This window comes from Volvox carteri (genome assembly GCF_000143455.1).
Source record: "Volvox carteri f. nagariensis unplaced genomic scaffold VOLCAscaffold_14, whole genome shotgun sequence".
NCBI lineage: Eukaryota > Viridiplantae > Chlorophyta > Chlorophyceae > Chlamydomonadales > Volvocaceae > Volvox > Volvox carteri.
In genome coordinates, this window is record NW_003307557.1 from 830,359 (window position 1) to 849,514 (window position 19,156).

Genomic DNA, 19,156 nt, shown 5'->3' on the forward strand with positions numbered 1-19,156 from the left:
TTCAAATTGCTGCGGTGTTGACGGGGAGGGTTTACGTTCCCCGTGTGAGGCCTTGCGGTGTTCGTTTTGGGGTCTCCATTCCATGACTCTCACGTGCACGGGGACCGGTCCACAGCTCAAGGAACGGATTGAAGTACAACGATTGCCATTCCGTACAAAAAATGCAAAAACGAGTACTGCTGGACATTAACAGACTATCGAGTATCAACATGAAGGCCTTGCAGCACATTTGAACGACACCCACGGTGTGGTGCATAATGCCGAACAAGGAGCGCAAAGCTTCCCACAAAACTAGGAACACTTACAGCCGTTATAAAGGATAACCTTCCAAGCTGTCAATCAGGTTTCTTATAAGGCGTTGTAAAACGTGTTGATCCGAGATTGTCAATTTGATACTTGGTGGCCACCACGTAGCAAATTTTCCCCACCGAGTTTGAGCTTTAGTATAGGAAAAATGTGCGCATTCTGTAACATGTTAATCTACGTTAAACCCACGAAATGCGCGAATACAGGCGTAGATCATTAACTAATCCCGCCAATCTTAATCCGCCTAATCCGTCCTGATCCGCTTGATGTTTCCTTATGCGACGGGTTAAGCCTTAATCCGTGATTTTTGATCCAAGTGGAAACAACCCCTGAAACTTATGAGATTGGTCAAGCCCGGTACAGTACGGAAGACTTCAAAATTCCCACCTTGAATCCAAACTAGGCAACTCTACCGTGTTCAAGCCGTCATCAAATACCGTGGCAAACTACTTACTATAGCTCCTTTATCCTGATGGCCATCATGAGAGGAAGCGGGCCTGAAGTGCACGTCCAACCTGGAGGTGTTGCCTTCCAGGAGCCCATCTGGGCTGCGACTCACCTTAACTCACTTTAATCCAACCGAGGTAGCTGATTGTTTACAGTAGCTTTTGAAAATCATCGCTTAGATGGATATTGGGCTGCGGCCCAAGAAACGCATCCTTCCATCGGAAGGCGAGGAAGTCCAGCCCAAGTGCCGTAAGGTTTTCGGTCATGCCTATCCCAGCCAAAGATCACATGATGGAGAAAGCAGGGGCGATTTAGCATCCGCACTGCCAAGCGGGGGCTTGAAAGCTGGCCATGCTAAGGTTGATGCGAACGCCCGTGAGCCCATCCAGAGGGCCATCGTGGACCTCACCCTCAACGCCGCTAACGAGAAACTGTATGGCTTATATAGCAACAGTACTGATGATGATGACTTTTGCGAGATTGTCAGCGGTCCTGCAGCTGCCGGTCCAGCGAAGCCGGGAGCAGCAACGCGGCGAGCTGCAGCAGCGCCACCACCAGTATGGGACCTCACCACTGAGGCTACAGAAGACAGCAGTGATTCCCTCCTGGAAATCTCGGAACCGGACGCGGATACCGGCACATCCACTGTTGCTCCTGCTGCTGCTGCTGCTGCCACCATTATGCCAGTAGCTGCTCCAGCACCGGCCCCAAGATCCGTCGCTGACGCAGTTACAATCACAACCTCAGCCAGAGCCAGTCCCAGCACCCGCACAGGCATTTGCCCCGTCTGCCAGGCCGACGACCAAGACGCCGTACAACGCGAGACTATGCGCGCCGCGGAGCGCCAGCTCAGCGCCGGAACCACCGTAGCTTTGCTGGCGCCCGGTGGAGCCACGTCAGCGGCGGTGGCGGAGGCCGCCGCCGCCGCCGGGCCGCAATGCTGCGCCAGTTGCCGCTACTGTGCGGCGCTGGCGACGGTAGAGGCAGCTCAGCACCAAGTGTGTTCCATCGTGGCCCGGCACCCCGCGCATGGGGGCCTGCGGGGCTGGGTGTTCGAGGTGCACCATGCGGCGTCGTTCAACATCGAGGCCCTGCGGGTCGGCTCGTCGCTGAGGTCGGTCAGGTCGGGTAAACGGGGGGGGGGGAAGGGACTCCTCTCATCCAAGTGCGTGGGCTGCATCAGGGGCTTCCTTTCATGTCCTCCCATGTGGTTCGGTTTTGGCCACCGCAAGTGGGTCGGACGGCGCCGGGTTTTAGTCTCGCTCATTTGAGCATCTCCGCACTGATGTGCCGCGGACATTGCCGCTGACAACACATGGCTTCTCCTCTTCCTCTTCCTGTGTGCACATTGCACATGTACATCGCCTCTCTGATGTTTCGTTTCCAGTATGGTTGTCCTCTGTAGCTGGAGAGGGAGCATAATTTATACAAGCCATGTGGAGGGGAGCGGCTAGGGAGCGTTGAACTTTTCGCGTCAAGAAGGGCAAGAGGGAGGAAAGTGGGAAAAAGTTAAAAGGGATAGTGTTTCATCCTTGTATATTAATATGTTTCTACATCTTATGTATTTGTTTATTTTTTAAACTGTTTTGGACAGCTGAGCTGCCATCCACACGGCAATATATATTTCCACAAATCCTATGGGGCCTTCTAGGGCCGAGCGCATTGAGCTGGGCGGCGCGGACATCCGCGTGTACGACATCACCGACCCACGGGTCACGCTAGCCCAGGCGCAACTCAAGGCTTGCATCAACCCCAAGAACCTTCGCAAGCTCAACCACCCGAAGTACGCGGGTTTGCTTAAGGTCGTGCTGCTCGGCTTTGAAACCAAGGACGGCAGGCGTTCATCAGTGCTGTCGTACAGAGGCGTTTCTTCGGCGCCGATCAGCAATGCGGGTCTAGAGGCGGCTGTACGACTGCCGGGCGACCATTTTTTCGGACTCATGTGGATCAAATAAAATGATTGGGTTGGATGCTAGGCGATGCCGAGTCTGTCTGGGCGTGGCTGCTGCTATAGATACGTTTTTGGGTCTTGTGCAGTTTAACTAACATTAGCACACAGTGGCGGAACCAGAGGATTGGACTTACATTTTTACGAATGGATAGGATTCACGATCGACAGATAGATTGGTAATAACATTCCCTTGAACCATGGTTTGACTGGAAATAATTATTTACATCGCTTGCAGCTTCACGCGAAGTGACCTCTCTCATCAGCCCAAAGACTAGGTGTGTGTTCCTCGTGTTCCTGTGTTGGTTTCCCTTTTTTTGCTTCTGCATTTTCTTGCGTGTTGATTGCTGGTTTGAGTATTAGCATCCTGGGTACAGGATACTTTGCAAAGGGTTTTGTTGTTTTGTTATCACTCCGGGAATTTGTTTGGCACATTTTTAAGCACACACTCTTTGCTCCGTCGACGATGTGTGTGCTTAGTTTGCGTGTGCTAGGTAACATAAGGCACATATCACAGCACAACACACGCGAATCATGCACAACCAGGAAGGGTTTGTTTCGACACCTGTTATTGGGGTTTAGGAGTTCATCCTCGGAAAGTCCGCTGTGAAGCGAGGCTATGAAACGGTCATTGTACGGTAGAAAAATATACGCGGGGATTGCGGGCTAGGCAGGCTTCACTTCGCGTAAGAGCATCTGATGTTTGTTGCCGCCCTTCGTCGGCTGTCCATTTGCAGGTATGACGTATGATTTATCCAGCAGAATGCGATTATTACAGTGGACCCCGGTCGGGTCGAGTAGATAAAATAGTAACTGTGCGCACATTTTACGTATGCCAGTGCTTCAGATGCCCCGCCGGGCAGTGAAGCTCCTCGTTGAAGTCATTCGTTGAAGTTTTTGAGTACACATATTGCACGAGCTCTGATATGTGCGTGTTTTGCATACTCCTCTCAACGTTTTTGGCAGTTTTATTCGTTAACCTATCCGCTTATCCCTGCGGTCGACCCGCCTGTGCAAACCGGCCGCTTCGGCCACGTATTGCTTCCATAACTGCTGCTGCGGCATCTGCTGCTGCTACGTTGCTACTACTGTTACTGCTGGTCAGATCACGTTTGTCGCTGTGGATGTATACGTTTTTTTATTACCATATACGCTTCTTGTGTCACCTCCCGCCCTCTACCGCCACTATCGACTTGTGCAAAACCACGTGGCGGCGGCACACGATGGTGCAGTTGTTACTTCATTGACTATCCGTTTTTGTTGGATCTGTTGTAACTAACTTTGTAATTTTTCATGTTGATTGGTTTTACATAAATATTGGTTCAAATGTCCGTGCGGCACCTTTTCCGCAATGCCCCAAGACCTCCGCCGAGTTGTTGTTGCTGCTGCCAAACATGTCTGCAGTGCCGCACTGCACTGGAAGCAAGCTCAAATAAATTTACACAAACAGAAACCGTTGTGCGAGTGTTCACCTACCTTCGTACGAAGCCTCGCGTCATGTTTACCCGCAGGAAAAAAGGCCCAAACCAAAAGTGCACCAGATACAAAGCCACAAACGAAAAGCAGAGATGGCCCACGCAAACAAGAAATTCAATTTGGTCCGTTTCACTATTTCTTCCCCTCTACGTGAAACAACATGAAAAAACAATAATTCCCCCAGGCCGTGCCTGCCTACCCCACATCTTCCTTCTCCCCCTCCTCCTTCCCTGCCTTTCCCGCCTAAACCTCTTCGCTGCCCCCTTCCAATGGTTTAGTGTGTCTGATAGCCCCTCGTGTCACTTCTCCTCGGCCCCCATCAACCGCTCCACAGGCATGGAACTCTACATCTCTCCCTTTCCTGTCCGCTTCGGGTCAGCAAAGTACACAGCCAAAGTTCAATGCTCTCACAAAACACCATCACCTCACAAGACACAGCGCACATATCAAAAACATTACAAATCACACGCGCACACGCACACATACATACACACATACATACACACACATAAACACACACATACTCGCGCTGCCGCTATATTTTCGACAGCGCAGGACCAGCCCCCATTGTGAGCAACACCTTGCCACGAACTCGCCGGTCTAAAATGGCGGCGAAGGCCTCCGTTACGCGCTCCATTGGGTACCTGCCGTACACGTACGACATGGCGTACATTAGGATATTTGCCCTGATTAATATATGTTTATATGTTTATCGTCAAGACAAAAAGGCCACAATGGGTGTCACAATGAGTGAACCGTAGGCCTGTAGCTTCAACAAAGTACGAGGGCACGATAGTGGTGGTCTGTGTGTCAGTGTGTATATTTCGCTCCCCATCGCGATGGATAGCGAGAGGATAGATGCTGATTGTGTGGGAATGACTGCGTGGGGACCCTAAACCAGGATCCAAATCCAAATTGAAAATTAAATCCGGATTGCGCAAATCCCTAGGTTGAGAACGGAATCTCCCTCAGGATCTCCCTTCTTCCCGCGCCCCACACATTTCCACGGACACCGCGACAACACCGATGCCATCTACCAAAGCTCCCCCCATCCGCACACACGTCCCCTCGCCCACCTGTCGTACACCTCAACTCGAAGACGTCCCTCACCAAACCACTTCAGCACCTGCTGCATCGACTCCGCCAGCACCTTGGGCCGGTACGACATGTACGAACCCCAAAACACACCGTGCATGGTGACGTTCTTGACCAGGAGCAGGTTGGCGGGCACCTGCACCCAGCAGGATGCGAAAAACGCGAGCAAGGTAGGTGGTTATAATTCCCGTTTTTTCCGAAGAAGAATCTGTTTTCCTGCCGCAATGCGTGGGCGGCAGGCAACGAAAAAGTAACCCCTACTTTTCGACTCTCTAACGTCACCCGCCCCCAAACCGCCAAACCCCAGTCCACTGGAAGACCTGGAAGGATGAAAAGAAAAACGCTCCCAGCCCAGGATGCCTCCGAAACCCGCTACCCGCCTTCCAATAGGTGCACATCTTTCGTGATCCGTACTGTACGTCTTTTGTACGGAAATATTTCATCTGGGTCCTCCAGCTCCCAACCCTAAACCCCTAAAGCCCCTAAGATATCCCCCCCATACCCCAGTACCTGACTACCTCACCTTGGGGATGTCACCGCCCGCAAAGCCAATGACCAGGTACTGGGCCCCCCAGGTCACCACCTTGAGCGCCTCAAACAGGGAGGACCCCCCCACCGGGTCGAACACCACATCCACACCTGCGTGCGAGTGCAAGCGCGTGTATTTGTGTGTGTGTGTGTATTTGTGTGTGTGTGTGTGTGTCAGTGTGTGTCAGTGTCAATGTGTCAGTGTGCAAGTGCGTGTATTTGTGCGTGTGTGTGTGCGCGCGCGCATGGTTCTGAATCTGCTCCGCAAAAAGGAAGGAAATGGCAAGTGCGTGGGCGCGTGTGAGAGCATGTGAATGTGAATGTGTGTTTTTGGAATTAGGAGGGGTCGGGAGGAAAGGTCGGGAAAACGCGACCCGTGGGTCACATGGGGCTCTTCCTAGGCCCTGGGGGAAGGCGATGAAATAACCGGACATATGGATCGGGGGGTCATGAAGAGGGGCACCAACCGGGGTATGCCGTCCGTTAGCATGTCTGTCTGTCTGCCAGCCTGTCAAACAGCCTGTACACACAGCCACACCCCTCCCACTTCCGCTACCATTCCCGCCTTCCTGCTTTTCCCCCTGCTTTTCCTCCTCCAGCAACCCCCACCCCACCCGCCCACCCACCCTTGGGTGCCGCCGCCCGCAGCGCCGTGTGGAGCGGCACAGCAGGCTCCGCCGCCAGTAGCGCCTCCGTATCCACCACCACCACGTCCCCCCCTTGAGCCCGGAGGAACTGCGCCTTCGCGGCCCCCCTCGCCACCGCCACCACCCGCGCCCCGGCCAGAAGGGCCAGCTGAAGGGCGGCCAGTCCCACACCGCCGGCAGCGCCCAGTATGAGGACAGTCTGACCTGCAGCAGGAAGCATGGGGAGGTTGTAAATAAAACCCCAAGTAAACAATCAAAACGCATTTGTATAAAACATATATTAAAAAATGTAAAAATAAACAGACAAATAAATGTTGTGAAGGAAAAAGACGTGCACGGGCGCTGCCTGAATGCCGGGTACGTCCGAAAGCGGCGACCGGGGTTCTTCCAGGCATCGCAAATGGGGATTGAAGGGGATACGACGGGGGGAGCGTTGGCGGAAGGGGGGAGAGTTGGCGGAAGAAGCAGGGGGTAGTACGGGAGCCCTCGAAACCCGCAAACCCGTCGGCACAAACCGAATCCCTCGGCGGAACGGCCACCCAGTCACGCACCCGCCTTGAGCTGCGCCCGGTGCCGTAACGCCAGGTCAGCAGTGCCGTACACGATGGGGATCGCGGCGGCGTCCTGTACCGGCACGCCATCTGCATTTTCAAAAAAACCGCGTTACAAAAGAGCGTTAAGAAAGAGTGCGGAAGAGTGTGTGAACCGTATCAAATGCATGGTGAGGTGCATGGTGAGGTGACGTCATGGTGAGGTGGGGGAATGGACCAATTGCCGAATCCCAAAGCACCACCTGCCGGGTGGCGGGAGGAGGGGGTTCAGGGGATATGGTGAGGTGACGTCATGGTGAGGTGACGTCATGGTGAGGTGACGTCATGGTGAGGTGACGTCATGGTGAGGTGACGACAGCCCGAGGAACAGAAGCAAAGCAAGGTCAGGGTGAATGACCCACAAGATTATTAGATCTGTGTGGACAATGAACATGGAGTGCGACTCTAATAACCCCACACCGAGCGAACGGAGCGGGGAGCAATGGTGCCCGAGATGAGAATGGGTGGTGGAGGGATATCGTACGAGTAGGGGTACGGCATGTACGGAGAGACATGGTGCCGCTTATACACCTTCACTTTGATTGCCCGCAGCTCAGATATTCTACTAAGGAAGCATACCGATTGGCAAACCGAAAGCGCAAGGAAGCACGATGGCGCCAAGGCGGTCGCGGTGATGGCAATTTATCCTCACAGTGCTGGTGGTCCGCATGGCAATGTGTTGGTAGTGGTGCTGGTACTGGTGCTGGTAGAGGTAGTGGTGCTGGCGCTGCCACTAAGCAGCTCAGCGTCACCCCCCAAAACACACACACATACATACACACATACTTGCACACACAGGCCAAAAGCATCACGAAGCCACCCCCGGCGTTTCCTAGCTTTTCCCCCCCACACACACGGAACCCACCCGGCACAAGCCACACGGACGCGGCGGGAGCCACCACCTGCTCTGCAAACGCTCCCCCCTGCCGTACAGCGCACACCTGGGGTTGGGTGGTGTTGCGGGCACATGGGAAGTATGGGTCCGTGGCCGTGTGTGTATTGGGGGGGCGGGGAACAACGTGGGGGTCGTCGTGAGCGGGGATGGCGCGTTTGCGTTCGCGACAGTGGTGCGAATCCGTTGGGAGTTGGGAGTGTACTTGATAAAACGAGGCGTGGGATTTGGGTTTTGGCGGATTGAATCAGCCATTTGAAAATTTGAAGCCGGGATGTAAGTTCCTACTGGATCCGGAGGCCGGAAAGGCGGTGTGGCGCGCCGAGGGCATCGAGAACATTGATCACCGATGCCGAAGCAGGTGAAAGAGGCTTGAAAAGGGGGTGTTGAAGGCTTCGCCTTTTGGAGCGAAGGATAGATAAGATCTGGGGCCGAGCGCCTTGGGAAAACGGGGAAAGATGGAAGAGGAGCGAGTACGTGGGCGGGCGCCTCGTCAGGAGGTTGTGGGTTATCGTTTGGAAAGTTCGTCGGGGGCTCAGGCCGGGAGGCTGTCTGGCCAAATGACAGCGGGAGCGAGGCGCGGTGCGGTGCGCACCTTGTCTCCCACGCGCACGTTCTTGACGCCAGCAGCGACCTCTACGACCACGCCAGAGACCTCGGAGCCTGGAACAAACGGCAGCTTGGGCTTGTCTTGATATTCGCCCTGGTCAAGAATGTCAGGATATAACTTTATGGGTGGTGATGTAAGCAAATGCCTGCAAGTCCTAGCCTGAGTTTGGGTCGATTTCGCGTCCCAGCTATCCAGGCAGAGCCAGCAACTGCCCAGCCGCAACTTTCTGAGACCCACCTTGATTTGCAAGGCGTCAGGGAAGTTCAAGCTGGCACTCACGACCTGGATGCGGACGGTGCCTGGTACAAGTTTCGGCTCAGACATTTCCGCGAGTCTGAGCACCCCGGTGCCAAGAGGGGTTCGAGCATCGCCAAGTTTCTCACAAATAATAGCCCTCATTTTTGATGATTGCTTAAGGAATTCAGCCGGTCTTTCTGGTGAAAGCAATCCGAAATTTTCGTTTATCTCGCATTGGCATTCATGTTATGTGTGGTCAATAGTCCTGGGACGAAACATCTATCATGGGAATTCGGAAGCCTTCACAGACGGATGCACGGCATCACGACGGTTACATTGCCTTACTAATTATGCCAAGTCGGTCGGGTAAAGCTGTGTGAGTGGTGGCTGTCCGTGAAGCTGATCAATTGGCGTTTGTGCACTTTCAACCCGTCAATGCCCTGCATCCGATGGGGTAAGGCCCCTGCTTACGGGCCAATTTTGTGACAGTGCGTATCTAAACTACGGCTGTATCATGTCATGATGCATGTACCGGCAAAACTTAGAGCATAGTAGTGCACTTTAATAGGGTGATTCCACTAGAAAGTTCGTTTCCGACGGATTTGAAAATTCTCACCCGGGACCTCGCCTTTGCTTCCTCTTTTTTGATATTTCGCATTTTGCATACACATGAATGATAGTAATTATTAGAGGATGCTGAAACGTGATGAGAAGGCGAAGAACGCAGGGCCCATGTGGAAACAAGGCCCTCGTTGGCGGTCTGATAACCCCATAAAAGTTACAGGATCCCCTGACGTTTTCCTAGGGGGCGCTCCACTCGACCCGTTCGGGGTCCACTGTAACAATCGCATCCCCTGACCGGCCTATCAGGCACGATAAACTTGAGCGCGAAACAATAACTGCAATTTTTTGCGCTATGTCTTTAGCTTACCTTCAGTCTATGCCCACGACTGCTTGGCGACGCGTTAGACGTTGACCGAGCCGAAAGATGTCTCAGAACCCGTCCCTGTCGCCCTTACCGACTGCAAACATGACAATAAACGTGCATAATGCATATAGTGCAGCGTTGCAGCAGGCTCTGCAGTGTCGGACCCCCATCAAGTTAGATGCGACGAGAGGAGCAAGTGCACTCGGAGGGGGATAACCCCAGCATCAATCTGCAATACAACAACAGCCCTCGTTTTTCTGGACTCTATACAAAAACACACAACATATAGGGCGATTTCGCGCTAGAACATTAGAAAATAATGGTTTCGGGGCTATAATGGAAACAGTAGTTGTTAGCGAGCCAATAGCTTTTCCGAGATACTTAACGGACTTTACAGTGGAATCATTCTGTGAAGCTAGTATCCGTATGTAGGCCGTGGGTTTATACATAGTGTGAAAAAACTCGAGGCGAGAGGTTAATGTTACTCATCACAGATGTATAAGTAACCAATTGAATAATAGAAATGATTGATTAACGTTGCCATTGAAAACGTGGTTGTGTGTATGCATGACTGACTGCAAGTGTGTTGCGCATTATTATAAGTTCATTTTTTTAATTTCTACTGGAAGACTCTATTAATCCTTTCTTGGTTTTCTCTTTGCAATGGACCTAGCACAGGTTATATATGATGAGGCTGAACTTGGCTAGAGTTAAGCGGGCACTAATGCAGCAAAGTCCTCCTGAATTACCACCAGCGTCATCGCTGAGCGCAGAATTGCCACTGCGTGAGACATCCACAGCCACCGTTCCTGACACAGTGGAAATTCCCGTTGGTCCCGACTCCAAACCGAGCAAGCCGTCTCTGCTTGACAGTCCAGATTTAAGAGAACTTTTTTCTCGGTAGGCTTGAGCCTATTAACTGTTCTGCTTTTCGGACGACGACGGGCTCTAGCGGCATGCTTTTGATCCACGTAGGCACGTATGGCGGCGCGAAACGAAGCGGCGGTTAAAGCGCCTCAGGCCCAAGGAGGTATGGCATCTGATAAAGGAAGAGCGCTGGACCATCCTTGCCACGGTCGTGTTCGCGGCAGCGCTGGTTGCGCTGGAGTTGACTGCCTGGCGGTGCGTGCTGGGGCTTTGACCAGGGGGCTTGAGCCAGGCAGGGCCTTCTAGGGATACGGCTCGCAGACCGCTCGGAACTGCACTGCCGCGCGGAACTGCACTCCCGCGCTCAGCCCGCCCTGGAAAGTTGCAAGGTTATCAACATCAGAAACTGAAAATGCTGGCTTTCTTCTTAAGCCCGTAATCGGGAGGGGGAAAACTTGGGAAAGTACACGGCGGTAAAGAAGGAGGTGGTCCGTACAGCTCTTTTTGGCAAGGGACGCGGCCTCTAGGAAGAGGGCGATGCCCAGGGGCCTGGGGCGGGGGCCATTGCCGTACCCTTGACGTGGGCTAGCTGGGAAACAACTGTCCAGATGCCGATATGCGTATGCGTCTGTGTGTTTGTGTTTATGTGTGTGTGTGTGTGCGTGTGTGTGTGTGTGTGCGTGTGTGTTTTGGGTGTGTGTGAGTGTGTGATCACATGATGATGCAAGAAGCCAAGGGGTCCGCTGCTGGCGTTCGGAGTGGGGGACGGACGTGAAGGGGACAGCGGGGGAGGGATGGGTTGTGAAACACACACGCGGGAACGCGGGAGGGACGGCAACCAGCAGGCAGGCAGCGGCGTTGGAGACACGCATTCGTGTTCAATTTTCCCCTCTCCTCCCCCCTCTCTTCCCTCCCGCGTCTCCTCGCTCCATCTTCCCTAGTTGATGCTGACGTGGATGTCTGCAGTTCAGCTTCCGATTGACTCTTATCATATTTCCTTCCCTCCTCCCACTCCCACTCCTTCCTCCATCCTCCCCCTTGATGCTATCTGCTTACATTCGTCAGTGTCGTTCGTCTTACCCGCCTCCCCCCCTCTACCCCCCACAGCTTCACTCGTTCGTGGTTTGTCTTTCCCCCCTCTCCCCCCACCCAATATTATCTTGGCGTATTCATCTATTGTTTTTTCCTCCTTCTCGTCAAATCGTCTGTGTTTCGTCGTACCCCCTCTTTCCCCCCCGTCCACTCAGGGACATGTCCCCCGAGGCCTGGTTTACTTTGTGGGTCACCTTCTTCTCCATCGTGCCCATGATTCGCGGCGTCGTTGATCCAGATGTATGTCTGTTCGCGGGCGCGACGGTGCTGCTGCTGCGCGGCGTCATCACCCCGCGTGACGCCTTCGCGGGCCTTGCGAATGACTCCATTGTGTCGATAGCGCTGATGATGATGATTGCGGCGGGTCTGGAGTCTTCGGGGGCGTTGGAGTTTGTTCCGGAGCTGGTGCTGGGCAGGAGCCGGAGGGAATGGGTGGGGCAGGTGGGCCGAATGTGCGTGTATGTGTGTATGTATGTATTATGTGTTATGTAAGTGTGTGTTTTGCATCTGGGGGAGGGAGGATAGGGCGGCTGCCAGGAGGGGAATAGGGCCGCCCAGGAGCGCGGGTATATTCCCCGGTTCACCAAGGGATTTGGATGAGAGGGGGAGGATGGGTTAGCGGGTTTCGCAGCTTGAGCTTTTGGCCCCGTACGATTTCCCCTTTGGTTTTGCTTCGAACGTCGGCAGGTTTCCCTTGGGCATGTGCCTGCAATAAATTCCTCTTCCTCCCATTTCCCCCGTACCCTCAATTCTTCTGGCCCCCGCATTTCTTCTCCCCCGCACCCCCCCCCCACCTTCGTGAAACTGAGCCTGTTCTCAGCTCCGACTCCACATCGCTGTGGCCAGCGTGTCGGCAGTCATGAACAACACACCGCTTGTGGCGGTGAGAGGGGAGCGGGGTAAAGGGGATACGGTGTGTGGGTGTATGTATGTATGTATGTATGTATGTGTGAGGTATGTGCAAGAAGCAAAGGCAAGGTGGTGCGGATGCGGTTGGCGGGCTAGAGCTTTAGAGCTAGAGGTAGGCCTAGAGGTAGGGGTAGGGGATGCATGGAAGGTTGGGTGGATGGGCTGCCGGGGGGCGCCCAGAGCTGAATGTGTTTTTTTGGCGCGAATGTCCCGTCGACCCGCGACTTAGCACCCGCCCCGCAAACCACCTCACTTGCCTTGGTTGCGTGTCACCCCATGCAGGTTATGATTCCCGTGGTTGAGGCCTGGTGCCGCCAAAACAATCACAACGTGTCGCGGTTCATGATGCCGCTCTCCTACGCCGCCATCCTGGGGGGGCTGTGCACCATCATCGGCACCTCCACCAACCTCATCGCCAGAGGTCTCGCTCAGCAGGAGGTTCCGGAGCTGCGAATACCCTTTGTTGAAATCGGTACGGGGTTTGGGGATTTTCCTTGGTGATTGTGTTTTGCTGCCGGGAAGGGAAGGGGAGGGGGAGAGGCGAGGTGAGGTGAGGTGGGAGCTTTCATTCGTAGATGTGTACATGCACATGCATATGCACATACATTCAGACATACTTGCGCACAAGACGAGATCCCCATATTGCCCCCCCTTCCTCCCGTACACATACCCCCGTACACATACCCCCGTACACATATCCGTACACATACCTGTACGCGTGCATATACACGTGCTCGCAGGCGTCATAGGGCTACCCCTGACAGTGGCTGGTGGTTTGTATATCGTTCTGTTTTCCCCCCTGCTGCTGCCCAAGCGGGAGCCCATGATGGCCTCCGTGGTGGCCGACCCGCGGGAGTATGTGGTCAGTGTGAGGGTGGACTCCAGATACGCACATATTGGTAGGTGTATGTATGTAGATATGTGAGTGTGTGTATGTGTGTCTGTATGCGCATGCGCGTGTGTGCGTGTGCGTGTTTTTTTGGGGGGAAGGAGTTGGTCGGGGGGGGGTCTCGTGATTAACTCCCCTCCCTGTATCTGCTCTAAACGAGCTGTCATGATATGAGCCATGAGGGAGCTCGGGGGCTCTTTCTACCCCCGGGTTATACCCTGCCGTACTCTCCCCCCACCTTCCCCCTCGGGGACGCAGGGGCGCAGTTGCATCATTGCTTTCTTAGGGACGGCTGCGCTGTAGCAGTTCGCGGAGGCGTTGGACACCGGCAGTAGCTCTTGCCCTTCACTGACTTTGCACGTGCTTCCCTTCTCTCCCACCCAACCCGGAGCTGTAGTTCATTCTCCGGTTCTTGCGCGTCCTTACCGCCCCTCCCCCCCCGCCGCCGCCTTCAAGAACGCCTTTTGGTCAGTTCTACGTCTGGTGTACACTCTTGCCCTGGCAGCGGCTTCACTCGCTCGTGGTTCGTCTTTCCTCTCCCCCCCCGCCCGGCCGCAGGTCGTACCATTGAGGCTGCGGGTCTACGACATCTGCGGGGGCTGTTCCTGGCTGATCTGCAGCGAAGGGACGGAACTGCCGTACCCTCGCCGCCGCCCACAACTATCATATTGCAGGTGAGGGGGGAGAGGGCCTCCGGAGGGAGGGGAGGGTCAAAGTGTGTGTGTGTGTGTGTGTGTGTGTGTGTGTTGGGGGGGGGGAGAAAAGAGGGTGTAGGTTCCAGATCGAGGGGAATTGTTTTTCGTATGCTAACTTGGGGATTTGGGTTGGCGTCCCGTCTCCTGTTTTCGCATCGTACTCGTGTTGATGATGATGCCAATTTCCCCATCGTTTTTCTTCCACCCCCACCTTCCTCCCACCTACCTCCCACTCACCCCTGCTCATCCCCCCGCCCGCCCCACCTACTCGCCCGCAGGGTGACAAGCTGACGTTTGCCGGGGACATTACGGGCATGCAGCACATCCTCACCCTTCCTGGCCTTAACCCCATCAGTGAGTGCCGTACTGTCGCACTTCTGTGCGCTGCCGTACTAATGTGATGGCCGGGCGGTTATGGGAACGTATGGGTTGACTCTCGCTTCCTTCCCCAGCGTGCGGGGGAACTTGTGTGTTTTTGGGGAAACTAGTCCGAGGGGAGGGGTTCTGTGTTTTCGTGTCTTACATCCCCCCCCCCTCACACACAAACACACACACACTCCCCCCCCACACGCAAGGGGTTTCCCTCCTCCCCAACCCCTCTCATTCCCCCCTCTACCCACCCCTCTATCAGGTTCTTCGGAGGTGGCCAATGACTTTGAGGAAAATGCCGCATCCCGGGGTGTGGACCGCGTGATGGTGGAGGCGGTGAGGAGGGGAAGGGGGGGCAGGGGGAGCAGAGGGAGAAGGGGGAAAAGGGGAGAGAGGGGGGGGCAACTCCTGGTTGACCACGTGGTTTTTCCGTGGTGGTGGTGGTGGCGGAGGTGGGGACCCGTTCTCGGGTACCTACCCACTTTATTTATTTTGTATGTTTAGGGTGGTTGGGTAGTGGTGTGTGAGGTTTTGTCCTTCGATTGCATCTTTGACTCGGCTTAGTTTTTTTTTGCCTTTTTGCCCTTTTCAACACCTCCCACCACATACATACTCTTCGCTGACTCTTGGTATCGACTAAAGCGGGTTTGTTGTGATTCCTCAAAGCTCCCTCCCCCCTTTCCGCCTTCGTTGACTACAGCTATGCATTAAATATCACGCATATACACTCATCACACAATATTCACACACACACACATACTAAAACACATATAGAACACACATACACACATATAGTTACACCCGCGCCTCCCTTTCCCGCGATGTCGCCTTCTTGCTTCCACATACATACTCACTACATACTTACATACGTACTTTTGTACAGGTGGTGGCGCTGAGCAGTCCCATCGTCAATATGACGATTCGTGACAGCCACTTCAGGTCTCGGTACGGGGCGGTGGTGCTGGCGGTGCACAGAAATGGGGAGCGAATAATGGGCGGCCTGGGGGATATTGTTGTCAAGGTGCGCGTGGGGTGTGTGTATGTGTGCGTATATGTAATGTACGTCAGTGTATGTGTGTGTTTGTGTCTCTGCTCCCCTCCCTCTTCCTCCATCCTCTTAAAATTCCCATACCATTACCGCTTCATCAGCCAGCTTTCACCTTCTTTCCTCTTTTAAGGGATTTTCCTCACAAACCCGGTTTTCCTATTTCCTTGTACTTTTCGGTGCATACCGACGACAAGAACATGGCTCCATAATCGCATGCTGTAAATATTACACTTCAAAATTTTAATTGGTGTGAAATGGGTGGGTGAGCCTTTTGCAAGTTGCTGATGCAAATCACATAGTTTATGAAACACTATTTTATTATATTGATATTTTTTATTTTTATTATATATTTATTATTTATTGATATTAATTTTTATTAACATTAGTTTTTCCTCCTGGTTTTCCTTGTCCCCTTACCCTGCCTCCTGCTCCCGCTTTCTCCACCCCGCCCCTCACAGGGCGGTGACACGATGCTTCTGGAAGCGAGTCCGGACTTTTTAGAGAAGTTCAAACATTCGAGCGAGTGGGCTCTGGCGGTAGACGCGTTTAGGTGAGGATAAGGGGGAGGGGAGGGGAGGGGGGAGGGGAGGGGAGGGGGGGAGAAATTGGCCTGATGTGCTGCCAAATCCAAAGGGGATGAACCCACTGCTGCCGACTGACATCCAAAGTTGGCGGGGACTGGGGAGGGGGAGATTATCTGCGGGCGAAGAGAGCGCGGAAGTGTGTATGTGTGCGTGTGTGTGTGTGTGTCTCACTGAGTTGCCTTTCTCTTCCTTGGCCCCTGTCGTACTGGGTAACCCTTTGTTTCCCCCCTCGTCCGTTTGCTACTCTCTTGCCCTGGCAGCAGCTTCAATCGTGTGTGGTTCGTCTTTCCCCCCCTCGTCCCCTCTCCTGCTGTCAGGGTATCCCCGCCCCGCAGAGATCCCGTCGCGCTGTTCACCTCGATGGGCATATTTGTGGCCATGGTGGTGTTGAACAGGTCGGTTGGGGGGATGTTTGTATGTATGTATGTATGTTTGTTTGTGTTTAAAAAAATAGAAATAATTAAAAAATGATTAGAAATATTAAAAAAATGATTAGAAATATTTAAAAAATAAAAAGAGTTAAAGATATAGTCCGAATTGGGTATGTTGTGTGCGGAAGGGTTATAACCCACACCTTTGGGGACTGAGGGTTGGTTTGGGGGGAAGGGGGGGCTGGGGGGGAGACATGCCCACCGCAAATACCCTCTTGACCTGCTGCTGCTATTGCTACTGCTGCTATTTGTATTGCTGCTGCTATTACTGCTGCTACTGCTACTCCTTAAGATCTCCCATCCCGCACAGTTATCGTGCTCCCCATCTTTCCCCTGACCATCTTTTCCACCTCTCCTCTCTGTGGTTCGTCTTACCCCTCTCCTCCCCCCCTTGCGCCTTCTCCCCCCCCCCGCAAACACACACGCAGTATGGACCTCATCCCTCTGGCCACCTCAGCCTTGGTGTGTCTGTTCGCCTACCTTGTCACCGGTGTACTTACCGTACAGAAGGCTCGTAACGCCATACCTGGAGGCATATTGCTGACTGTGGCGGGGGCGTTTGGGATGGCAAGAGGCCTCACTGTGACGGGTGCGTACGGGGGTGCCGTACATGGGCATAACTTGCCGTACATGCGCTTGACATGGCGCATTTGTTGGAAGACCAACTTCCTTGCCTCCTATTGTCCCCTTGCTCCTCCTCCTCCTCCTCCTCACATTCCGTTACACTCCGTTACACAGCCTATAATTGTATGGTTGAGAAAGAGAAAAGTTACACCTCTGGCCACAGCCCCTTTTTCTTCCCCTCCCCGTCATCCTAAATGTATCCGTCTATCCATCCCTGGAAGGTATCAGCTTCACTCGTCTGTGGTTCGTCTTCCCCCCCCATTATACTCTCCCTTACATCCTCCACTTCCCCTGGGATTGGCAACTTTGGATGTTTGAAGTTGATTTTTGTTGGCTTTGCTGCATGTATTTCCCCATCCCCCCTTTTCCCCGCGCGTTCCCCCCTCAAAACACACACTTACACGCATATGTATACATACATACATACGCACACACGCACGCAGGCCTTGCGGACCGCCTAGCAGCCTCCCTTTTGAGCTGCTTCAAGTGGATGGGCCGGGCCGATGCCGTGAGCTCCGTTTACGTGACGACCTCCTTGCTGACAGCGCTGCTGAGCAACGGCGCCGCCATCACGTTGATGTTCCCCATCGCCTTGACCATGTCGAAGCAGGCGGGGATCAGTTTTAAGGGGCCGCTGTACGCGATAATGGTGGGCGCGTCGTCCGATTTTTCGACTCCTATCGGATATCAGACGAACTTGATGGTACGTGTGGCTTCTGTTTCTGTTTTCGTTTTTGTTTTTGTTTGGTTGTGTGTGTATGTATGTATGTATGTATCTATGTGTGTATGATTGTTTTTTACATATTTTGCCGGGCCTGACGTCGCTGGCCCGGGGGGGTTGCTGCCCAGCTGCCCCAACGAACAAGACCGCCGGCCGAAGCACTTCCCCGGCCCCCCTTTAGGGGGAAGGGGAGGGGCGTGAGGGGGGCCGCTGCCCCCTCTCTTGCTCGACACACACACACACACAGAGCCTGAACCGCCAGATACCGTGTAGGGTGTCTACGCACAGCGGTACAAGTCCACGGAGGAAGGAAAGAAAGGAAAGGCCCACAGCCTCAAACGCGGAGCCAGGAGAGAAAACGCTGTGCCAGCCAGCAGCCAGCATTGAAAGACGCTCTCGGCTTGTGTGTGTGCGTGCATGTGTGCGTGTGTTGGGGAAATGTCGGGGCTGGGTAGAGAGAGTGTGCGTGCGTGTGTGTGTGTGTGTGTGCGTGTGTCTCCTCTTCCTCCTCCTCGTCCAGCCGCTGCTCTACTGCTGCTGCTGCAGCAGCATATCTTCGTGCATCATCATCCTTCTTGTGGACATCATCATACGACCAAGACAGCCTAAGGGAGTGCTGCGGCGGGGACCCCGGGTGCCGCACCTGACGTCCTGTGAAGTCATGTGCAGACCGGCTCCTACACCCCCCCCCCTTAGTTACTAAATAGGGGGTATTAATTAATACAAACGCACAGATAGACACACACGCACAGACACAGACAGAGAGACACACACAGACAGACAGACAGACAGACACACACACACACAAGTGTTTTGTAGTTAGGACTGCTTCCCCCCTTCCCGCCCTCAGATCTCTTTCCCCTGCGCCCCCTCCTCTCCCGCGCCCACAGGTGAGTGGTCCAGGCGGCTACCGCTTCCTCGACTACACCCGATTCGGCTTGCCGCTGCAGCTCATAGCGGGCCTGATCACCGTGCCCGTTTGCGTGTTGTACTTTGGTTGAAACGGAAGCGAGATTCAGATAAATACGCTCGCACTGCGGTTGATTCAAGGTCTTGTCATCATTGACCCATAGGGGGCTTCATTGTTCTTGGGATTGAAAGGTTTTGCATCCCCCCACATGGCTGCATGGTATGCCTACCTGCCAAGGTGCGGCCGGTAGCTTTCCATAAACCTGGTGTGATATGCGTGTTTTGGGTGTGCGGGGTGTTGTGTGTGAGTGTGT

The 19,156-nt window shown here is 53.9% G+C and overlaps 3 protein-coding genes across 3 annotated transcripts; 2 read left to right on the top strand and 1 right to left on the bottom strand.

Annotated features, from left to right (window-relative positions):
* Window positions 1–932: 932 nt before the first annotated feature.
* Window positions 933–2,708, top strand: VOLCADRAFT_89797 (uncharacterized protein; the record flags this gene model as incomplete). The annotated part of the gene is made up of 2 exons (XM_002949338.1): window positions 933–1,867; window positions 2,405–2,708. The coding sequence occupies 2 exons, from the start codon at window positions 933–935 to the stop codon at window positions 2,706–2,708; spliced, it is 1,239 nt and encodes a 412-aa protein (XP_002949384.1).
* A 2,004-nt stretch (window positions 2,709–4,712) lies between these two features.
* On the bottom strand, window positions 4,713–8,863 carry VOLCADRAFT_59353 (uncharacterized protein; the record flags this gene model as incomplete). The annotated part of the gene is made up of 8 exons (XM_002949455.1): window positions 4,713–4,821; window positions 5,254–5,408; window positions 5,796–5,911; window positions 6,427–6,651; window positions 6,999–7,088; window positions 7,903–7,978; window positions 8,525–8,632; window positions 8,777–8,863. 8 exons carry the CDS (start codon window positions 8,861–8,863, stop codon window positions 4,713–4,715), a joined length of 966 nt encoding a protein of 321 aa, XP_002949501.1.
* Window positions 8,864–10,389: 1,526 nt separating this feature from the next.
* On the top strand, window positions 10,390–18,934 carry sac1 (sulfur acclimation 1 protein; the record flags this gene model as incomplete). The annotated part of the gene is made up of 15 exons (XM_002949339.1): window positions 10,390–10,604; window positions 10,680–10,826; window positions 11,819–12,104; window positions 12,484–12,546; window positions 12,855–13,044; window positions 13,313–13,471; window positions 14,020–14,135; window positions 14,435–14,510; window positions 14,788–14,861; window positions 15,409–15,546; window positions 16,032–16,123; window positions 16,475–16,552; window positions 17,017–17,177; window positions 17,656–17,915; window positions 18,824–18,934. 15 exons carry the CDS (start codon window positions 10,390–10,392, stop codon window positions 18,932–18,934), a joined length of 2,166 nt encoding a protein of 721 aa, XP_002949385.1.
* Between the last annotated feature and the right edge of the window lie 222 nt (window positions 18,935–19,156).